The following is a 20,081-nucleotide window of genomic DNA, read 5'->3' as shown; positions in this document are numbered from 1 at the left end:
TAAGATAAATAATAAAAAATTATATTTTATTTTTTAAAATAAAATTTAAAATTTAAAAGATCTAAATTCTCAATAGTTATCTAGTTAATTTAAAAATGAAGCTATTGACCATGAATTACATTTTACGCTGAAGTAATAAAAAGTAATGAATTACATATATGTCAGCTGGAAATATGATGGTAAAAATGTAAAATTTAGTAGGAATCTTTTTTCCTATAATTCTCCACCTAGATTTTTTTTTGCCTTACACAATTTATTGTTCCATCTTTAGAATCAGTGAGAACAGTTAAAAAATAAAATATTTCTTTCTTGACTGTTAATTAGAATAATAAGAACTTTGCTAGGTAAACAATGACTTTTGTCAAAAGTCATAGTTTTTTATACCTTTTTTGATAACAAAACAGTAAAATCTGGAAACAAGAATGTTGTTGGAGTGCAAAGGTTCATAAATATCAAACTAAATTATTTGATATTTATGAATTTTTAATTTATATTTTTATTTATCAAAAATAATCTTTAGACTGTGATGCAAAAATAATCTTTAGACTGTGATGTGTATTTTTATCCATCACATATTCTTTCACTGTATTTTTTTATGTGAACCACATGCTGTCAAAGTGGTTATTATATATCTATAGAAAACATTGTGAAAATGAATGAATGGTGCAAAACAGGTATAATTAAGATCCAAAGATGGCAGGAGAATTAGGAGTGCTTAACGCACTGGATGCGGCAAAAACACAATGGTACCACTTCACTGCAATTGTTATAGCTGGAATGGGATTCTTCACTGATGCCTATGACCTCTTCTGCATTTCCCTCGTCACAAAGCTTCTTGGAAGAATATATTACACAGACATAACCAAAGACAAGCCAGGAGCACTCCCTCCAAACATCCAATCTGCGGTGACCGGCGTCGCGCTCTGCGGCACGCTAGCCGGCCAACTATTCTTCGGTTGGTTGGGTGACAAACTGGGAAGGAAAAAGGTCTATGGCCTGACACTCATGCTCATGGTGGTTTGTTCGATTGCGTCCGGCCTTTCCTTCGGAAGCAGTCCAAACGGTGTCATGGCAACACTTTGTTTCTTCAGATTCTGGCTTGGTTTCGGTATTGGCGGCGATTATCCTCTCTCCGCCACAATCATGTCCGAATATGCTAACAAGAAGACAAGAGGGGCCTTCATAGCCGCTGTTTTCGCTATGCAAGGATTCGGAATCTTGGCGGGTGGAATTGTTGCCCTAATCGTTTCCACTTCATTTGATCACAAATACAAGGTTCCTAGCTATGAAGAAAATCGCGAAGCGTCTTTGGTGCTACCTGTATTTGACTATGTTTGGCGGATTATTTTGATGTTTGGTGCAGTTCCGGCCGCGCTAACATACTACTGGCGTATGAAGATGCCGGAAACTGCTCGTTACACGGCGCTTGTTGCGAAAAATGCTACGAAAGCCGCCGCGGACATGTCTAAGGTGTTGAATGTTGAGCTTGAATCTGAGGAGGAGAAGGTGCAGAAACTAGCAAATGCTGAGAACAACCGGTTCGGCTTGTTTAGCACTGAGTTCGCCAAGCGCCATGGTCTCCATTTGGTTGGAACAACGACCACTTGGTTCCTTCTAGATATTGCATTTTATAGCCAGAATCTTTTCCAGAAGGATATTTTTAGTGCTATTGGATGGATCCCACCTGCACAGGAGATGAATGCAATCCATGAGGTTTATAGAATTGCAAAAGCTCAAACTCTTATAGCACTCTGCAGTACTGTGCCAGGTAATGTTATGAAAAAGAAGAAAAAAAAACTACTCCAACAAAAATGTTAAAAATATTCTTTTAAGATGATCTTTATTTAAAAAATGTGATTTTGTAATTATATTTTAAATATTTTAAATAAAAGTAATATTTTTATAATATAAAAATTAAGTTCAACAATTTATCAATGATCAAAATAAAATATTTTCGTTGGAATAAAAAAAAAATTAAAACTACACTAATTTTACTAATGTATTTTGTCGGTAATTATGTAATACCATAAAATAGAGAGTAAATCTTATATGAATTTTATTTTTAATATTAAAATTGATTGATAAAAAGTAAAAGAATATTATCTTTTTATATAATATAAAATTAGTATTAATGAAATGTATTAAAAATTATGGAAATATGATTTATCCGCAAAATAAAAGATTATTTGAAGTTGCTTGTAAACTAAAATATACTAATAAATATCTAATTTTTTATCTATTTTAAAAATTTTTTTTTTGGAAAAATTGGCAATTTCAACTAAAATAAATTGAAAAATGAAACTTAATTAAAAGTTAATATCATTGCTTGATGTCAAATTTCAGTGCAAATGTATACGTCATAGCATTGCTCTCATATATAAAACTCATTTTTTTATCCTTAGGATGCCGTATTCCAATTCTACATTTTCCTCATCCCCCCTTCCAAGTTTTTCGAATTTTCTTATAAATATACCGTCATAATTAAATTATATATATATATATATATATATATATATATATATATATATATATAAGTTTCGTCATAAAGAGTAATAAAGATGCATGTTATATATGACTATCGTAGTTATGATAATTATACAATTTTGACAATATATAAAAAATATTGTTAACATAAAGATTACATTTTTGCTATTCGAAAATATTTTTATATTTTATGATAAAAAGAAAACTAAAAAATATTATTACATAATAAAAGAATATTATCTTAATTTTAACAACATTTTTAATATTATTATATAGTTATCATTATCACTATGATAATCACAGATATATAAGACATTTTACTTTAGATCTTCGTCCACATGACCATATCATTAAAAGTTTTAATTAAGATTATTCACTACTTCAATCACTAACAATTATTAACGCCTGAAGTAAATATTCCTATTTTTATCCATAACAGGTTACTGGTTCACCGTCGCATTCATCGATTACATGGGTCGTTTCGCAATCCAATTGATGGGTTTCTTCTTCATGACTGTGTTCATGTTTGCTTTGGCTATACCATATGATCACTGGAAAAAAGATAACAAAATTGGTTTTGTTGTGATGTACTCATTCACTTTCTTCTTCTCCAATTTCGGTCCAAACGCAACCACATTTGTCGTGCCGGCCGAGATCTTCCCGGCAAGGTTAAGGTCAACATGTCATGGAATCTCAGCTGCTGCTGGAAAAGCAGGAGCAATTGTTGGTGCATTTGGGTTCTTATATGCTGCACAAAGCAAGAACAAAGCGGATGTTGATCCAGGGTATCGTACTGGTATTGGGATCAAGAACTCTCTGATAATGCTTGGTGTGATCAACTTCTTAGGATTGTTGTTCACCTTCCTTGTTCCTGAATCGAAAGGGAAATCGTTGGAGGAATTGAGTGGGGAGAATGAAGAAGACGATACTACCAAAGGAGACTCTGGTAGGACAATTCCAGTTTAATTGATGAAGGCTTTATTAAAGGAAGTCATTCTAATTTATTGTGCCATCTGAGCATTTCAATAGTGTCTTTATTCTTCTTGTTTGTTGTGATGTTTGGTTTTCAATTTGGCTGTGGTTGGTTGAAAATGCGCGCATAAAATACATTTGTTACATTTTATAGTGGCTATTATTGGTAGGGGTGGCAACGGGGTGGGTAGGACCGGATTTTTGCTCTACCCGACCCCGTCCTGCCGTACAACAATTTATATAGAATTCGTCCCGTTTTTATTTGCGCGTAGTAAAACGTTAAACCCTAATTCGTCCCTGCGGGTATCCATTCCGTCCCTATCCGTCCCTATAATTATTAAAATCTAATAAATAAAATTAAATTTTTAAATTTATATAACCATCATCACATATATAACATAAATTAAAATAAAAATTTAAATATGATACAGTATTATTAATTATTTATTAATTATTTTACATATATTATACATATTATATATTAAAATTATACATATTATATATATAGCGGGGCGGGTAGAGACGGATATTACCTAAATCCGACTCCGCCCCGCCCTCCCAAGAACCCGTCCCGGTGCGGGACGGGTAATTACTCGCCTCAAGTCGTAAAAGCGGAGTGGGTACCCGCAGATTCGGATGGTATTGCCATCCCTAATTATTGGTAAATTTTATTCAATTCTCTTTAAGGTAATGTTTGTTTTTAGATGTTAGAATTGAGATGGAGAATTGAGATTTAATATTGTATTTGATAGTAAGAGATTAAACTAAAATTTTAGTCTAAGAATATAAAATTTTAATCTTTTCAATATTTCTATAGAAAGTGAAAACATCTAAAATAGGGACTGAAATTTTGAGGATGAAAACTGAAATTTTAATAATAATTTTTTAGAAATATCCTAATTTAATTTTTCAAATTTTAAATCTATCCCTCAATCTTTATATTTATCTCAAATTAAACATACTATAACATTTTTTGCCTAAAATAACCCTTATTCGAAACAACATTTAACAAAAATTATCTTAGATAAGCAAAGATAATATTTTTAATGAGTTGCCAGTAAGGCAAACAGACAAAGATAACAAAATTTTTTGTCACCTATAGAAATAGTTATTTTTGATATCTAAAACATTTACAAAATGTTGTAATATAAAAATTTTAAGACTATATTTTTAAATAAAAATACAATATATTTTAAGGGTTGTAAAAATATTAAAAAAATATTTATAAAAAAAGTTGCCTAAAATTATTTATAATTAAAAATTAAAAAAAATTTAATCATATTCCTACCAATTATTTTTCAAATGAAATAACTTAAACAAGAAAAAAAAACAAATGTGCTTCACTGCGCGCGCACACACTAAACCCTAACATAACCCTCTACAACGCAGACACTCTTTCTCCCATGCCACGAGGAATTCTTAATGGCGACAGCAGCTTGATTGCAATACACTCCTCCATGTATGGCGACGGCGTAGTGCTCTCTTTTACGAGCGACAGCGCAGTGCTCTCATCCATAGGCGACGGTACGGTTATCTTCTCTTTTCTGGCGCGGTTATCTTGTTGCTGTCATCTGCGCGGTGCTTCTCGTTTTGCGTTGAACCACTATCAACAAAAAATTTCTCTCTCTTCTTTTCTTCTTCTCCTTCTTCTTCTGTTATTTTGTTTTTAGTTATTTATTTACAATTGTGGATTAATTTTATTTTATTTTTAATTTTGATAATCATGAATAATTTGCAACATGCAGCAAATACCAAGTTCATTTTCGGAACAATATTTATATGGATTAAAAGAAAGTGGCATAATTTGGGTTAGTGATAATTAAGACATGAAATGGAGCATCAAATACAGTTACAGTGATTCTCATAACCGAACTACTATCTTTGGTAATTGGTACAAATTCAGAAAAGAAAATGAGTTAGAAGTTGGTGATGTTTGTGTATTTGAAATGATGACAAAAGTTGAACCCCATTCCTTCAAATTTAAATCATTCGAGTATGAAAATTAATTTTAAAATGATTAATTTTTAATTTTTGTAATTTACGAAAGTTAAAATTATTATTATTTTTTGTTTATTTGTTCTGTTGGTCATTTTAATTGAGTTAAATAATTTATATAAAATAATATAAATAAATTTTATTTTTTACTCTTTTATAAAAAAAAGATTGTTTTATAGGGGTTTGAAGAACATTGGTAATAAATGTTACGGATCCGACCCACGGATTCCGCATGCCCGGTTACCCGGGGACGACCCGCTTCAACACGAAGGCCCAAACACCGGCCCTTCAAAGCCTCTAACCCAAATATCTCTCTTATCTTAACCAAATAAGATAAGATAAGATATCCACCGTCACCTATAAATAAGAGGACCCAGGTCCCCCCAGGTATTCATTCATTCCACACACTTTCTGCCTCTTAGATCCATTCTGACTTGAGCGTCGGAGTGCCTTTGCAGGTACCTCCCCCCATCGTCCCAGCCAAGCAATCCGGTTCCAGTTTCGCCCGCGGGTTCCCGATCCACCCTTCAAACCGTACCAGAGACTTCTCGTACATTGGCGCCGTCTGTGGGGACCCTGCGCCAGCTGGGCCCAATGGGGGACGTCCTGGGGGAAACTCCCTCAAGCCAGGATGACTCTCAACCGATTAACCCAACCCCCGAGCACCGTGAAGTCACGAACCAAGCGAGAATAGCAAGCACTATCCAAAACGCGAACGATCACAACATCACGGACCGACGACATCCTGAGAAAGCCAGCGACAAAGCAGCGCAGATCATCCAGGATCTCTGCCTCCGAGTTCAGGAACTCGAAGGCAAGATAACCAACAAAGGAAAACACAACAACGAGCACGCAAGCCATGCAACCTCCAGATCAAGATCTCGCCGCGGAAGGTCGCCAACCCAACGACACGACAGAAGAGACGGTCGCAGCTCATCACGCGATCACAGACACGAGAAATCGCCAGAACGGCGATACAACAAGAAACATAACCGCAGCGCTTCTCAAGATCTGAGTTATCAATACTACTCAGACGAAGATCGGAGGGACCGAAACACCAAATGCACGAGAAACGACCATATAATAATGGGAGCTACACCCTTCACAGAAAGAATCCTAAGGGCAAAACTCCCCAAAGGCTTCGACAAACCTACCGATATGAAATACGATGGAACTAAGGATCCCCAAGAACACCTAATGGCTTTTGAGGCCAGAATGAACCTAGAAGGAGCGGCCGACGCGGTCCGATGCAGAGCCTTCCCGGTAACCCTCGCCGGGCCAGCGATCAAATGGTTCAACGCCCTCCCGAACGGATCCATAGCCAGCTTCCACGATATTACACGAAAGTTCATGGCCCAGTTCACTACTAGGATCACCAAAGCCAAACACCCCATCAGCTTACTAGGGGTCACGCAAAAACAAGAAGAATCCACAAGAAAATACCTCGACCGCTTCAACGACGAATGCCTAACGGTCGACAGACTCACGGATTCCGTCGCAAGCCTTTGCCTGACCAATGGGCTAATGAACGAAGATTTTCGCAAACACCTCACCACCAGACCGGTATGGACCATGCATGAGATCCAGAACGTCACCAAAGATTACATCAACGACGAAGAAGTCAGCCAGGTCGTCGCCGCCAACAAACGGCAGCACGGCAACGCCCAGCGCGGCAACTCAGCTTCTCACCAAAACCCAACACTCAAAGAGAATCAACGGGACCACCCCAGGCCGACCAGCCGACCACCGAGAATAGGCAAATTCTCAAATTACACGCCCCTGACAGCACCAATTACCGAGGTATACCACCAATAGCAGATCGAGGCATCATTCCGAAAGCCCGGCAACTCAAAGAAAGGACAGGTGGCAACAAGACCCTTTACTGCGAATACCACCGAGGTTACGGTCACAGAACACAAGATTGTTTCGACCTTAAAGACGCCCTTGAACAAGCCATACGAGACGGCAAACTCCCAGAATTTGCCAAAATCATCAGAGAACCGAGGCGCGCGGAGAGAGACAGGTCATCGGAGAGGGAAGGACGTAACCCGAGAACCCAAAAGCAACCCCCGAGGGAAAGCCCAGAGGAAGATCCAACCATCATAGTAAACATCATCACTGGCAAAGACGTATCAAGCAAGTCAAAACTAACAATGAAGAAAGACCTCAAGGTAATGGCTGTAAGGAACCAAGTCCCAATCTCCGCAGCCAACAAAACGATAACGTTCTTACCAGAGGACTGCCAACACGGCACCTCAGCCGAGGATGCCCCTTTCGTCATCTCAGCTAGAATCGGAACAGGACTCGTACGAAGGATACTGGTAGACACCGGGGCAGACTCAAACATCCTTTTTCGAGGAGCCTTCGATAAACTCGGACTCCGCAACGACAACCTCCAAACACACCGCCACGGCGTCACGGGACTCGGAGACAACTTCCTCAAACCAGATGGCTCAATCACACTTCCCATCACCATAGGAACGAGCAGCCAGAAGAAGACAATCCTATCTGAATTCGTAGTCCTAAAAGACTCCACAGCCTATAACGTGATTCTCGGAAGAAAAACAATCAATGACCTCTCCGCAGTTATCTTTACCAAATACCTCCTTATGAAATTCAGAACCGACGACGGCTCCGTTGGCACCATCCACGGGGATCGAGAAGTCACAGCCGAATGCGACAACACCAGCTTATCCCTAAGGAAGAAATCACGAGATGTGGCCGGAGTATTCCTAGCCGATCTGGATGCCCGACAAGACGGCCAACCCAGGCCAGAGCCAGAAGGGGATATGGAAAAACTACAAATAGGGCCAACCAAGGATGAATACACCTTCATTAATAGGAACCTCCCATATGACCTCAAAGAAGAGCTCTCTCAACTCCTGAAACAAAATAGAGACCTGTTTGCATTCACACCGGCCGACATGCCGGGAATAAACCCCGACCTAATGTCTCACCGTCTAGCCGTGGACCCCAAAGCTAAACCAATAGCACAAAGGAGAAGAAAAATGTCACCGGACCGAGCCACCGAGGTCAAAAAACAAGTTAAAGCCCTACTCGAGGCCAACTTTATCCGAGAACTCCCCTACACGACCTGGCTAGCCAACGTCGTACTAGTGAAAAAATCTAATGGGAAATGGCGAATGTGCGTCGACTACACGGACCTCAACAAAGCTTGTCCGAAGGACGCCTTCCCCCTACCAAACATCGACGGATTGGTAGACGCTGCATCCGGTCACCGATACCTCAGCTTCATGGACGCATACTCCGATACAACCAGATTCCGATGCACCGACCAGACGAAGAGAAAACAACGTTCATCACCCCAGACGGGACGTACTGCTACACAGTAATGCCCTTCGGCCTAAAAAACGCTGGAGCAACCTATCAAAGACTGGTTAACAAGATATTTCGAGACTTATCTGGTAACAAATTAGAAGTCTACATAGACGACATGCTCGCCAAGACCGAATCCGGCGAACAACTAACCGACGACCTCAAAGTCATAATGAACACCCTACGAAAGCACCAAATGCGACTCAACCCGGCAAAATGTGCCTTCGGAATGGAGGCAGGGAAGTTCCTCGGCTTCATGATTACGCAACGCGGAGTTGAAGCAAACCCAGAGAAATGTCGTGCCATCCTCGAGATGACGAGCCCCAAAAACCTTAAAGACATCCAAAGGCTTACCGGCCGACTAACGGCATTGTCACGCTTTCTCGGGGCTTCGGCCCAAAAAGCGACCCCTTTCTTCAAACTAATGAAAAAAGAAGCCCCCTTCAAGTGGGAGACGGAATGTGAAGAAGCATTCCAACACTTCAAGAGGGTCCTAGCGGAACCACCAATCCTCGCCAAACCCCAAACAGGGGAAACACTTTACTTATATCTCTCCATAACGGAAGAGGCACTCGCAGCAGCACTCGTCCGTGAAAATGAGAAAAAGGAACAAAAACCCGTATACTTCATAAGCAAAGTCCTACAAGACGCGGAAGCTCGCTACTCACGCTTAGAAAAGCTAGCTTTCACACTCCTTACAGCCTCCCGACGCCTACGACAATACTTCCAAGCTCATCCCGTGACGGTTCGAACCGACCAAGCGGTCAAACAGGTGTTGCAGAAACCCGACCTAGCTGGAAGGATGCTAGCGTGGTCCATCGAACTATCTCAATTCCAGATCAAATTCGAACCCCGGAATGCGATCAAAGCACAAGCTATGGCCGACTTCATCGCCGAGATGACCCCGGGAAAGCTCACCCCCGAATCATGGAAACTACATGTCGACGGCTCATCAAACTCCACCTACGGAGGCGCCGGAGTCATACTCAAAAATCAAGACGGAATCACGATCGAACAGTCGGTACGATACGAATTTCCAGTATCGAACAACCAAGCAGAATACGAGGCCCTCTTGGCAGGCCTATCCCTAGCCCAGGAAGTCGGAGCAAAGGTCCTAGAAGTAAATACCGATTCACAAGTAGTCAGTTCCCAAATTAACGGAGACTACCAGACACGAGACCCCCTACTCCAACAATACCTCGCCAAGGTAAACAAACTAAGAGAAGGATTCGAACACGTCACCATACGGCACGTCCCTAGGGAACGAAATGCCAGAGCAGATCTACTCTCCAAGCTAGCCAGTACCAAACCCGGACACAGTAACAAATCGTTAATCCAGGAAGTCGTTAAGACACCTTCCGTGTCAACAACAACCAACGCTCACCTGACAATCTCAAACCAGGGATCTTGGACCTACCCGATCCTGCAATACCTCATCGATGGAACATTGCCACCAGATCCCAAAGAGGAAAAGCGAATAAAAAGGGAAGCCGCCAACTATACCATTGTCGCAGGACAGCTGTACAAACGCGGATTCTCGCAACCCCTGCTCAAATGCATAGAACCCGAGAACACGGAGTACATACTCCGTGAAATCCACGAAGGCTGCTGCGGTCACCACGTCGGAGGCAAGACTTTAGCCCAAAAAGTCATCAGAGCAGGCTACTTCTGGCCTACGGTTATCCGAGATTCCATACAAATAGTTAAAAACTGCGACAAATGCCAAAGACACGCCAATATCCACCAAGCCGCACCGCACCAGCTCAGCACCATATCGGCAGAACGGCCGTTCGGCACTTGGGGCGACCTCGTCGGACCCTTCCCAACGGCACCCGGCCAGCTTAGATACCTCATCGTCGCCATAGACTACTACACTAAATGGATCGAAGCCGAACCCCTGTCCTCCATAACGGCAACCCAATGCCGAAAATTCCTCTGGCGTCAGATCATCACCCGATTCGGGATCCCCGAGATCGTTATCTCGGACAACGGAACCCAATTTACCGACAAAAAATTCAGAGAATTTTTAGACGGGCTACATGTATCCCACCGTTTCAGCTCGGTAGAACACCCTCAGACAAACGGACAGGTGGAATCCGCGAACAAAATAATCGTCAAAGGACTTAAAAAGCAGCTCGACGAAGCCAAAGGGCTATGGGCCGACGAGCTCGGATCGGTCCTATGGTCATACCGAACCACACCTCAAACAACAACGGGAGAAACACCTTTCCGACTAACATACGGTGTTGAGGCGGTCATCCCGGTAGAAATCGGAGACCCAAGCCCCAGAAAAACGGTCGGAGGTAACGACGAGGAAGCAGAACGAGACCTCATTGACGAAACAAGAAGCATAACCCATCTCAGAGAGCTAGCCCTAAAGAAAAGAATCAGCCTGAGATACAATCACGGAGTCATCCGGCGAGAATTCGCGGCCAACGACCTCGTTTTACGACGAAACGACATCGGTCCCCCGACCCCAGGAGAAGGGAAGCTCACCCCCAACTGGGAAGGACCATACAGAATCAAGGCCGTAATCGGAAAAGGAGCGTACAAACTCGAATGGCTCAGCGGCGACGAAGTCCCGAGAACATGGAACGCCGCCAACTTGCGACGATACTACGCCTAGACCAACCCACAAGGTCACACCCTTGCCCCCATTTCTGTTTTTGTACTTCTCCTACCAGTTTACAAATTCTAAGTTTTTATTTCATCTAAGTTTTAAACTCGGGTACTCTTTCCCTCCACCAACGGAGGGTTTTAACGAGGCCCAACCATCAATAAAAATTCCATTAAAACAGCTATTTATATTTTCCTAAATGTCCCAAAAACGGAACGAAAACACGGCCACAATTGGGGGACTGATCACCCCCCAGGCCCAAAATACGCGGATATCCATCAAAAACCCGACCAAACGACGGTCCGAGGGAACAAAATAGCCTAAAAACGGAATATAAAGAAGGCCCGGACGGCCCAAAAACAACATAACAACGGAACATACAAAAAGGCCCGAACGGCCGATAAACACTAATAAAACGAAAGTTCGGTGTTCCAAAATCCCAAAATACACGGCCCTTGGCCATCCAAAAGTATCCAAAAACACAGTCTGAAGAAAAATCCAAAAAAGATAAAAAGCTACTCAAGGTCAACGATCTGGCCATCACGAACAGTCTTGAAGGCCCCCATCACGGACACATCCGCACCAGGAGCCAGCACTAAAGCCTGAGCCCTCATCGTCTCCTCGGTAGCCGCCATCGCACCCTTTGCATCAGCCAATAACTCCGCCTTCTCCCTCCTCAAGGCAGCGACCTCGGCCTTCAAAGTCTTTGATTCACTGAGAAGCACAGCCGCCTGAGAACCCGCATCAGAAGCCCGTTGCCGCTCCTCCGCCAGTTGAGAAAGAAGCGAAGTCTCAACCTCGGAAAGCCGAAGAATCTCCGCCCCGGCTTCCTCGGATGACTTCACCGCCTTTTCCCTAGCAACCCCGGCAGCCTCAAGCTCCTCCTTCAGCTTAGCCACCTCAGCCTGAGAATGACGAAGCTTCTTATCCAACAAGCCAACTTGCGCCATCACGGGCTCGGCTTTTGGAACAACAACGGCAGATCGGAGAAGAGCACGATACACCGACTTAGCCTGGAACGAAACATCACAGCCATCAAAAAATGGCTCCGTCCCGGGCATCAAGTGTTGATCAATAAACCCCGGAGCATCGAAACGTCGGTCCATCACACTGGGCACCAAACCTTCATCCTCAAAGGTCTCGCTGCTCGGGTCCTCAGGCCTTCTTCTCTTCCGAGAAGCCTCAGCAGCCGTCACCACAACGACTTCAGGAGAGTTTGTAGGCCCTGGAGAAACTTGAGCCTCGGCCCGCGCACCCGAGGAAACCACCTCCTGAGAAACTGGCTGAGAATCCACGGCAGGGTTAGAAACAGGAGTAGCCGGAGACGACGACCCCTCCTCCAGGGCCATCGCCGCCTTCAAACGAGCCAAGGATGTCAAGCCACCAGCCATCTCAACTGCAAACAATACAAAAAATCCCAAGTTACAAAAACGGGAAACAAAACATAAAAAACCAAAGAAAAAACAGACACACACCAACATATGACCGGCAAGCAACCGGATCACCCATCACGTCCCGGGGATTAAGAGGACGCTCCCCAAACAACTGCCACAGAACGAGGGCAATATCCCGCTCCTCCGAGGACAGGAACTCTTTCGAAACCCGAGTAAAAACCGACGGACCTGCCTTAAAATTCCAGTAAGTGGGGAACCGACGATCACCCTCCAACGTCAACCAAAAGGGATGATGTCCCCCCGCGGGACGAACCTTAAAATAACCACTCTTAAAACCGTGGAAGGAGTCTTCATACAAACCGAAAATTCGACGATGGGGCTGAGCTCGGAAAGACACATACCCCTTTTTATGCTTCCCCTCCTTAGTCGGAAGAGTACACAAGAAAAGGAAAAGAAAAACGTTTACTGAGGCAGGTAACTCTAAATAATCACAAACGAGCTCAAAAGACCGTATTGCCGCCCAGCTGTTCGGATGTAGCTGGGACGGCGCCACGGAGCACCGATTCAACAACTGCTGAACAAAAGGAGAAAAGGGAAGCCGAACACCAAGTCGGGTGAACATCGCCTCATACACCCACATCCAATCCGGCACTATCGGGGAGTCGAGATTGGTATAGCAAACACTCACGTCCGTCGGCGAGCCATACCTAAAATATCGACGAGCACCACCGTCAGCCAAACCTCACGGCAGAAAACGACGGCGGGTAAAAAACCAAAAAATACCGCCACCGCACACCACCAATTACACGGTGGCACTCGCCCCAACCCTTTTCTAGGAACCCAACAGAACTATCTAAACCACCATACAAACACCACAAAACTACTCTAAAACAGCTACACTTAGCAAAAACAAAAATAAAATACTGCAGAAAACAAAGTAGAAGAAGCAAAAAGAAACAAGAGAAATGCTAACCTGATAAATCGAAGGAAGACAACCCAAAGGAAAGACGCCGCAAAAGAAGACCAACCAAAACCACGGAAAGCGAAAATGAAGAATGGGAAATGCTCTGGTTGGAAAAGGAAGCAATAGAGAAGTAAAAACAGAACGAGGGAACTGAAGGAGGAAAACCAAAACGGTTTTCGAAAAAAGCAAAATGGCAAAAATACCCTTAGAGAGCAAAGCAAACGCAAGGGCAAAAAAGGAAAAGCGCAGCTCGCAATAAATACCCCCCTCGAAAGCAGATAACGCCTCGAAGAACGCAACAGACGTGACTGACACGGAAGAGTCACGTCAGACCTAAACGGTCAGACGAATCTTCCACAATATGAAAACCAAGGCACCGACCTCATCTCAAAGTAATCAGACGGGCACCCGAGAAAAAAATCGAGCCCATAACAAACGTCTCCCAGCGACAGACCGATCACGTTCGCTCTCCCGCTGCGGGGGCAACTGTTACGGATCTGACCCACGGATCCCGCATACCCGATTACCCGGTACAACCCGTTTTCGACCCGAAGGCCCAAAACCGGCCCCTCCAAGCTCCTAACCAACTTTCGAATTCAAACATCTCCCTTATCTTAGCCAAATAAGATAAGATAAGATATTCGCCATCACCTATAAATAGAGGACCCAGGTCCCTCCAGGTAATGATCCATTCCACACACTTTCTACCTCTTAGATCCATTCTGACTCAAGCGTTGGAGTGTCTTTGCAGGTACCACCCCCCATTGTTCCAGTCAAGCAATCCGGTTCCAGCTTCGCCCGTGGGTTCCCGATCCACCCTTCAAACCATACCAGAGACATCTCGTACACGAAGGAAGACAATCCGAAGGAAAGACGCCGCAGAAAAAGACCAACTGAAACCACAGAAAGCGAAATTGGAGAATGGGAAATGCTGTAACTAGAAAGAGAAGCAATAGAGAAGTAAAAGCAGAACGAGGGAACTGAAGGAGGAAAACCAAAATGGTTTTTGAAAGAAGCAAAACGACGAAAATACCCTTAGAAAGCAAAGCAAACGCAAGGGCAAAAAAGAAAAAAGCACAACCTGCAATAAATACCCCCTCGAAAAAAGGTAACGCCTCGAAAAACGCAACAGACGCGACTGATACGGAAGAGTCACGTCAGACCTAAACGGTCAGACGAATCTTCCACGACACGGAGACCGAGGCACCGACCTCATCACAAAGAAACCAGACGGGCACCCGAGAAAAAATCGAGCCCATGACAAACGTCTCCCAACTAATTTTTGTGTTTTTTTAGATTTACATTAGAATATATTTATGTTTTTGTGTTGATTATTGGTGATTATATATTATTTCATTATAATCGGGTTATTCTGTTGAACTAGTTGAACATCTATAGAAGGAATGGTTTGGTGATTATATATTATTTCGACCATTTCTCTTGTCTTTGTATGTACATCATGCTGGTATTCAGTTATACGTGTTTTAGTCAGCTTTCAAAGAAAGCTGATGAGAGAACTTTTGCGTGGTCTAGAAATTTGCGGATAAATCCTCGTTGCAAGTATAGTTTCTAAACCTTCAAAAGTCCTTTCATACAAACGTTTTAGTTGTCACAAGTAACAAACCCCTAAATAAATTGATAACCGAAGTATTCAAACCTCGGGTCGTCTTCTCAAGGAATTGCAGGGAGGTGTTCTTATTATTGGTTATGAGTCTTGTAAATTGGGGGTTTTGGAAAGAAGGAGCAAGTAATGTAAGATAACAAGTCATTAAAATAATAAATAACAAAGCTCTTGGCAAGGTATAAGAACTGGAAGTCCTATCCTGGTTATCCTTATCAATTGTGATGAGAATTGGATTTTTCTCCCACTTTGTTAACCTCTAACTATGAAAGTAAGTTAAGTGAATGAATTAATTTTTTATTCCTCAAATCCTAGTCTTTCCTTGAGAAAAGTTAGAGTTATTGGAACTCGAATTAATTCTAGAAGAATTCCAATTTTCAATCAACAATGAGTTTGATAACTCAAGTGTCTCCAATGACTCAACCAAAGCCAAGAGGGAAAATTCTAAATTAAATTAAAAGTATCAATATAAATAAAGCAAAGCAATCTTAAATCTAAAATACCTCAAATAATATTAATTAAGAAAATCATAACATGAATGTAGCATAAGCCAAATAGGCAACATAACTAATATAAGCATTAAAGTATCTGAAAGTAAGAGATAAATATAAAGTAAAAGAATATTGAACCTGGGATTGAGAGGCACTCCTAAAACTAAGAGAAATCCTAAATCCTAATCCTAAGAGAGAGGAGAGAACCTCTCTCTCTAAAAACTACATCTAAATCCTATAATTGTGAATGTGAAAGCTTGTTGATGAATGGATGCATTCCCCCACTTTATAGCCTCTAATCTGTGTTTTCTGGGCCGAAAACTGGGTCAAAAACAGCCTAGAAATCGCCCCCAGCGTATTCTGGTACGTTCAGGTCGCGGCAAAGTGACGCGGAGGCGTCATCCACGCGTTTGCGCAGATTGCAGTTCGCAGATGCGATGCGGGCGTGTCATTCACGCGTTCGCATCACCTAACGTTAGGGCAGCTATGGAAAATTATATATTAAATTGAAGCTCTAGATGTTAGCTTTCCAAGGCAACTGGAACCGCGTTGTTTGGACCTCTGTAGCTAAAGTTATAGCCGTTTGAGTGCGAAGAGGTCAGGTTGGACAGCTTAGCAATTTCTCCAACTTCTTGTATTCCTTCCACTTTTGCATGCTTCCTTTCCATCCTCTGAGCCATTCCTGCCCTGTAATCTCTGAAATCACTTAACACACATATCAAGGCATCTAATGGTAAATAAGAGAGGATTAAACATAGGGAACTTAAGGCCAAAGAAGCATGTTTTCAATCAAAGCACATAATTAGGAAGACAACTGTAAAACCATGCAAATAGTATGAATAAGTGGGTAAAGAGTTGATAAAATTCACTCAATTTAGCACAAGATAAACCATAAAATAGTGGTTTATCAAAAGCATAATCTTAGATTATATTAGTTAAAGGAGGTTGATAGCCTACTTTCAATATCAATTGAACTGTGGAACAATGTTTATTATTTGTTATCTAGACGAGTATGCAAATTTGATAACTTTGTTTGATTGTCTCCTGTTCTTTTTACCAGGCCTTTATTCATTCACTCCTAAACTTTAGTCAACAAGAAAACTTACTTGGATCCATTTTAAAGTACTTTTTAATTAGATGTGAAGATTTAGCTAAATAAAAATAGGGAGAGGAAAGAATTAAGGAGATTGTTAGAGATTGAGTGTTGTTTTGGATAGTAAAGAAGCTTCTCTTGATAAACACGTTTTTTGAGTTTAAGGTTTTTATTTTTATTTTTATCTAGTTCTAACAAGTAGCAAACGAAATTATTTATTGATCTGGATTTACAAGCTTGTTCTGATTTTTCCTGTGGGTTCAATTTTATAGATGTCAAAGTTCGCACCTTTTGATCAATCAAGAATCAATTTGCTTGATCCTAAAGATATAAGTTGCCATATTCCTAAGATAAATTTCACTTGTTCTATTGTTTTTTCTATGCTTATCTTCATACTGCTTAATGTACGATTCTTTTCTCACCTGCTTGCATTAATATATGAGGGAATTTCATGTGTTGTGGAATTGATGAGCATGACTTGCATATTGCAAATGAAATATAATCAGATGTTATATCTATATAAGCATGTTCTAATAGGCTGTATTGTTCAAGATCTTTGTTTCCTGAGTTTGCTTATTTTCTTATGTAGCTTAAAGCAAACAAGATCAAACATTGCAAAACTGATGCATTTCCAGGGTTAGTATTGTTAATATCCTGTTTTATGATATGATAATCTTCCCTCTCGATGTTGTCTGTCAATGCTTCCTTTTTTCATCCTTGGTTATACATCTTTTATAATCTGATCTGCTACTCTTTGTGAAACATGTGCAAATCTTTTAGATTGGATTTTGATAATCCTCAGAGACCAGAATGTAACAATCTTTTTTCTATATACCAACTCATTTTGGGAAAGACAAAAGAGGTCAGAACTTAGAAATGCACTATATTTTATTGCATTTTTAATGATTTCAGTTGTTAATATCTTCTTAGTGGTTTTGGTATCTGCCTATCTTAATTAAGACTCCGTAATCTTTCCACATGGCTATAACTTGGTTTGGTAATACAATCAAGTTTGTGCTTGTGATATTCTATTAGCAGAAGAGTTTGGCTCAATTAGAAAAGAAAGCCCAGATGAAGTGCATATTCTGTTGTTTTTGTTCCTATATATATATTATAAAGAATTCCTGGGAATTAGTTTGTAACAGAATTCCTCCTATTATGCACTTAAGTCATAAACCAGATCATGAGATGAGAAATTGAAGTTATATTTTACTTCTTTCGTGTAAAGTGTTGTATTTATTACAAATATTTTCTAACGGTGTAGTAATTAGTGTTTGCCAAAACATGAACTGAGGCACATTCAAAACTCTTTTAACAGATGCCTTGATTGATCATTTGCATCCAATTCAGGTTTAACCTATTAAAAGTTGCCTTTGCTAATATTTTATTATGGCTTCCACAATGATAGTTAAGTCTGTACTGGTTTACCACTGGAAGCCACTAGTTTCCTCACTTTTATTAGTTGACTTCTAATCTCCAAGTTGAATTTCAATGTGACTCCACGAGAATAAGTTGTCTGGATAACATCATATAAAGGTTTTAAATGAATAATGTTATTTTTAAAGTAGGAGTTGTTTATTGAGGTGTTCCTATGAGGGGTAATCCTAGATCTTCGTCTTTTAGTGATATATGTTCATGTTAACCAGAATTTACTCGTTGATATTTAGTTTCCCAACTTTTACAGGTTCGCTATGATGAAATCATGTCCGATTCGGGTTACTTAGATGAAGTTTTAGTAGAAGGTGCTAGAAATGCATTAGAAATAGCAAATGAGACCTTGGAGCAATTCATAAAGATAAGGGGTTATTTTAAATTATTTGTAAAAATATATCTTGTGAGTAGTTCATTTGCATCTTATAAGACTTTTTATTTCTATAAACATTACTTTGGTAGTGGCATAATTGGTATATGCTTATTAATTTGTTACAATATGAAATTAATGAATGTAGATTCCAATTTGTGACTCTATATGGCCCTGCTCTTATCATTTGCATCTTTGGTTACTAGTGAAGTAAAGAATGGATCCAAATATTAATAGTAGAAGCAAAATATATTGGAGATAATGTAAAAGGAGAAACAAGATATGAAAAAAAAAAACAAATAATATATGGCTATTAAAATCGACGACACTGTTGTCGCTTTTTAAATTTAATATAGACAAAAATCGATGGCAATGTTGTCGATTTTTAATGTAAAATAGACAAAAGAAAGTGAAAAATGTGTCGGTAATTTAATAATTAAATCGACAGCTAATTTGTCAATTTTAATAAATCAAATATCGACACAAACGTCGTCGATTTTAAATAATATTATCGACAACTAAGATGTCGCTTTTATTAAATATGTGAAAATCTAAAACCTATATTATCGACACGGTAGCCGTCGATTTTATTGAAAGTTTATCGACAACACAAGAAGCCGTCGATTTTATTAGTTTTTTGAAAAATCGACACGTTTTAAAGCGACAACTAAAATCATCAATTTTACTGTCGATTTTTAATATTATTGACGGCAAAGGCGTCGATTTTAACAGTGTTTCTTGTAGTGTTCCTTCTTTATAGAAATAATTAAAAATAAAGAGAATGTTAAAATGCATAGAAAAGTGACAATACAAGGCTATCATTGTAACTTAGTCTATAATTTTTTTCTCTTAGTTGCTATTTTATGCTTACGGTTGTAACTCTAATTATTTAAAAACACAAGCATGATTATTTTGTCCTTATGACTAATTTGGTTGCTATTTTGTGTTTATGGATGTAATATATTGGTTGTTTTAATGGTGCTGGGTTGCTGCCTCTATTAGTTATCAATAGGTTGTTGGATTTCTTCATTGGATTTTTATCACTAAAATTAGGCATATAATATATTTGTGTATATAAAATAAATTTGATGATCTCCAAGAAGCTGGAGAAACTCCTACTGATTTGATAAACCCCGATTTTGTAGTTTATCTTGTACTTATTTTGGGGGATTTTATCAACTTTTCTCACATTTATTCAATAAAATAGCATGGTTTTGCAATTCTCCCTTGATTTGTGCTTAAATGTGAAAACATGCTTTTTAGGCCCTAAAATTAGTGATTTTAATTCACTTTAATTCCATTCAATGCCTTGA

At 40.3% G+C, this 20,081-nt stretch overlaps 1 protein-coding gene and 1 long non-coding RNA gene across 2 annotated transcripts; both read left to right on the top strand.

The window, feature by feature from the left end:
• Positions 1 to 693: 693 nt before the first annotated feature.
• Positions 694 to 3,450, top strand: LOC107628338 (putative inorganic phosphate transporter 1-3). The gene is made up of 2 exons (XM_021115834.2): positions 694 to 1,768; positions 2,924 to 3,450. Exons 1-2 carry the CDS (start codon positions 694 to 696, stop codon positions 3,448 to 3,450), a joined length of 1,602 nt encoding a protein of 533 aa, XP_020971493.1.
• A 14,008-nt stretch (positions 3,451 to 17,458) lies between these two features.
• LOC148573762 (uncharacterized) lies at positions 17,459 to 18,811 on the top strand. Its single transcript, XR_015904856.1, has 3 exons — positions 17,459 to 17,603; positions 17,748 to 17,829; positions 18,652 to 18,811. It is a non-coding gene; the product is annotated as an uncharacterized LOC148573762 (long non-coding RNA).
• Positions 18,812 to 20,081: the final 1,270 nt, after the last annotated feature.

The sequence above is a fragment of the Arachis ipaensis genome, chromosome B2 (genome assembly GCF_059453495.1).
Source record: "Arachis ipaensis isolate K30076 ecotype BB chromosome B2, ASM5945349v1, whole genome shotgun sequence".
NCBI lineage: Eukaryota > Viridiplantae > Streptophyta > Magnoliopsida > Fabales > Fabaceae > Arachis > Arachis ipaensis.
The sequence above is the reverse complement of the archived record's forward strand: the minus strand, read 5'-3'. Positions and strand labels throughout refer to the sequence as shown.

Excerpts from the sequence above, each read along its gene's own strand:
- LOC107628338 (XM_021115834.2), top strand. The coding sequence starts at position 694 with ATGGCAGGAGAATTAGGAGTGCTTAACGCACTGGATGCGGCAAAAACA. Across the intron at positions 1,769-2,923 it reads ACTCTGCAGTACTGTGCCAG|GTTACTGGTTCACCGTCGCA; the intron begins GTAATGTTATGA and ends TATCCATAACAG.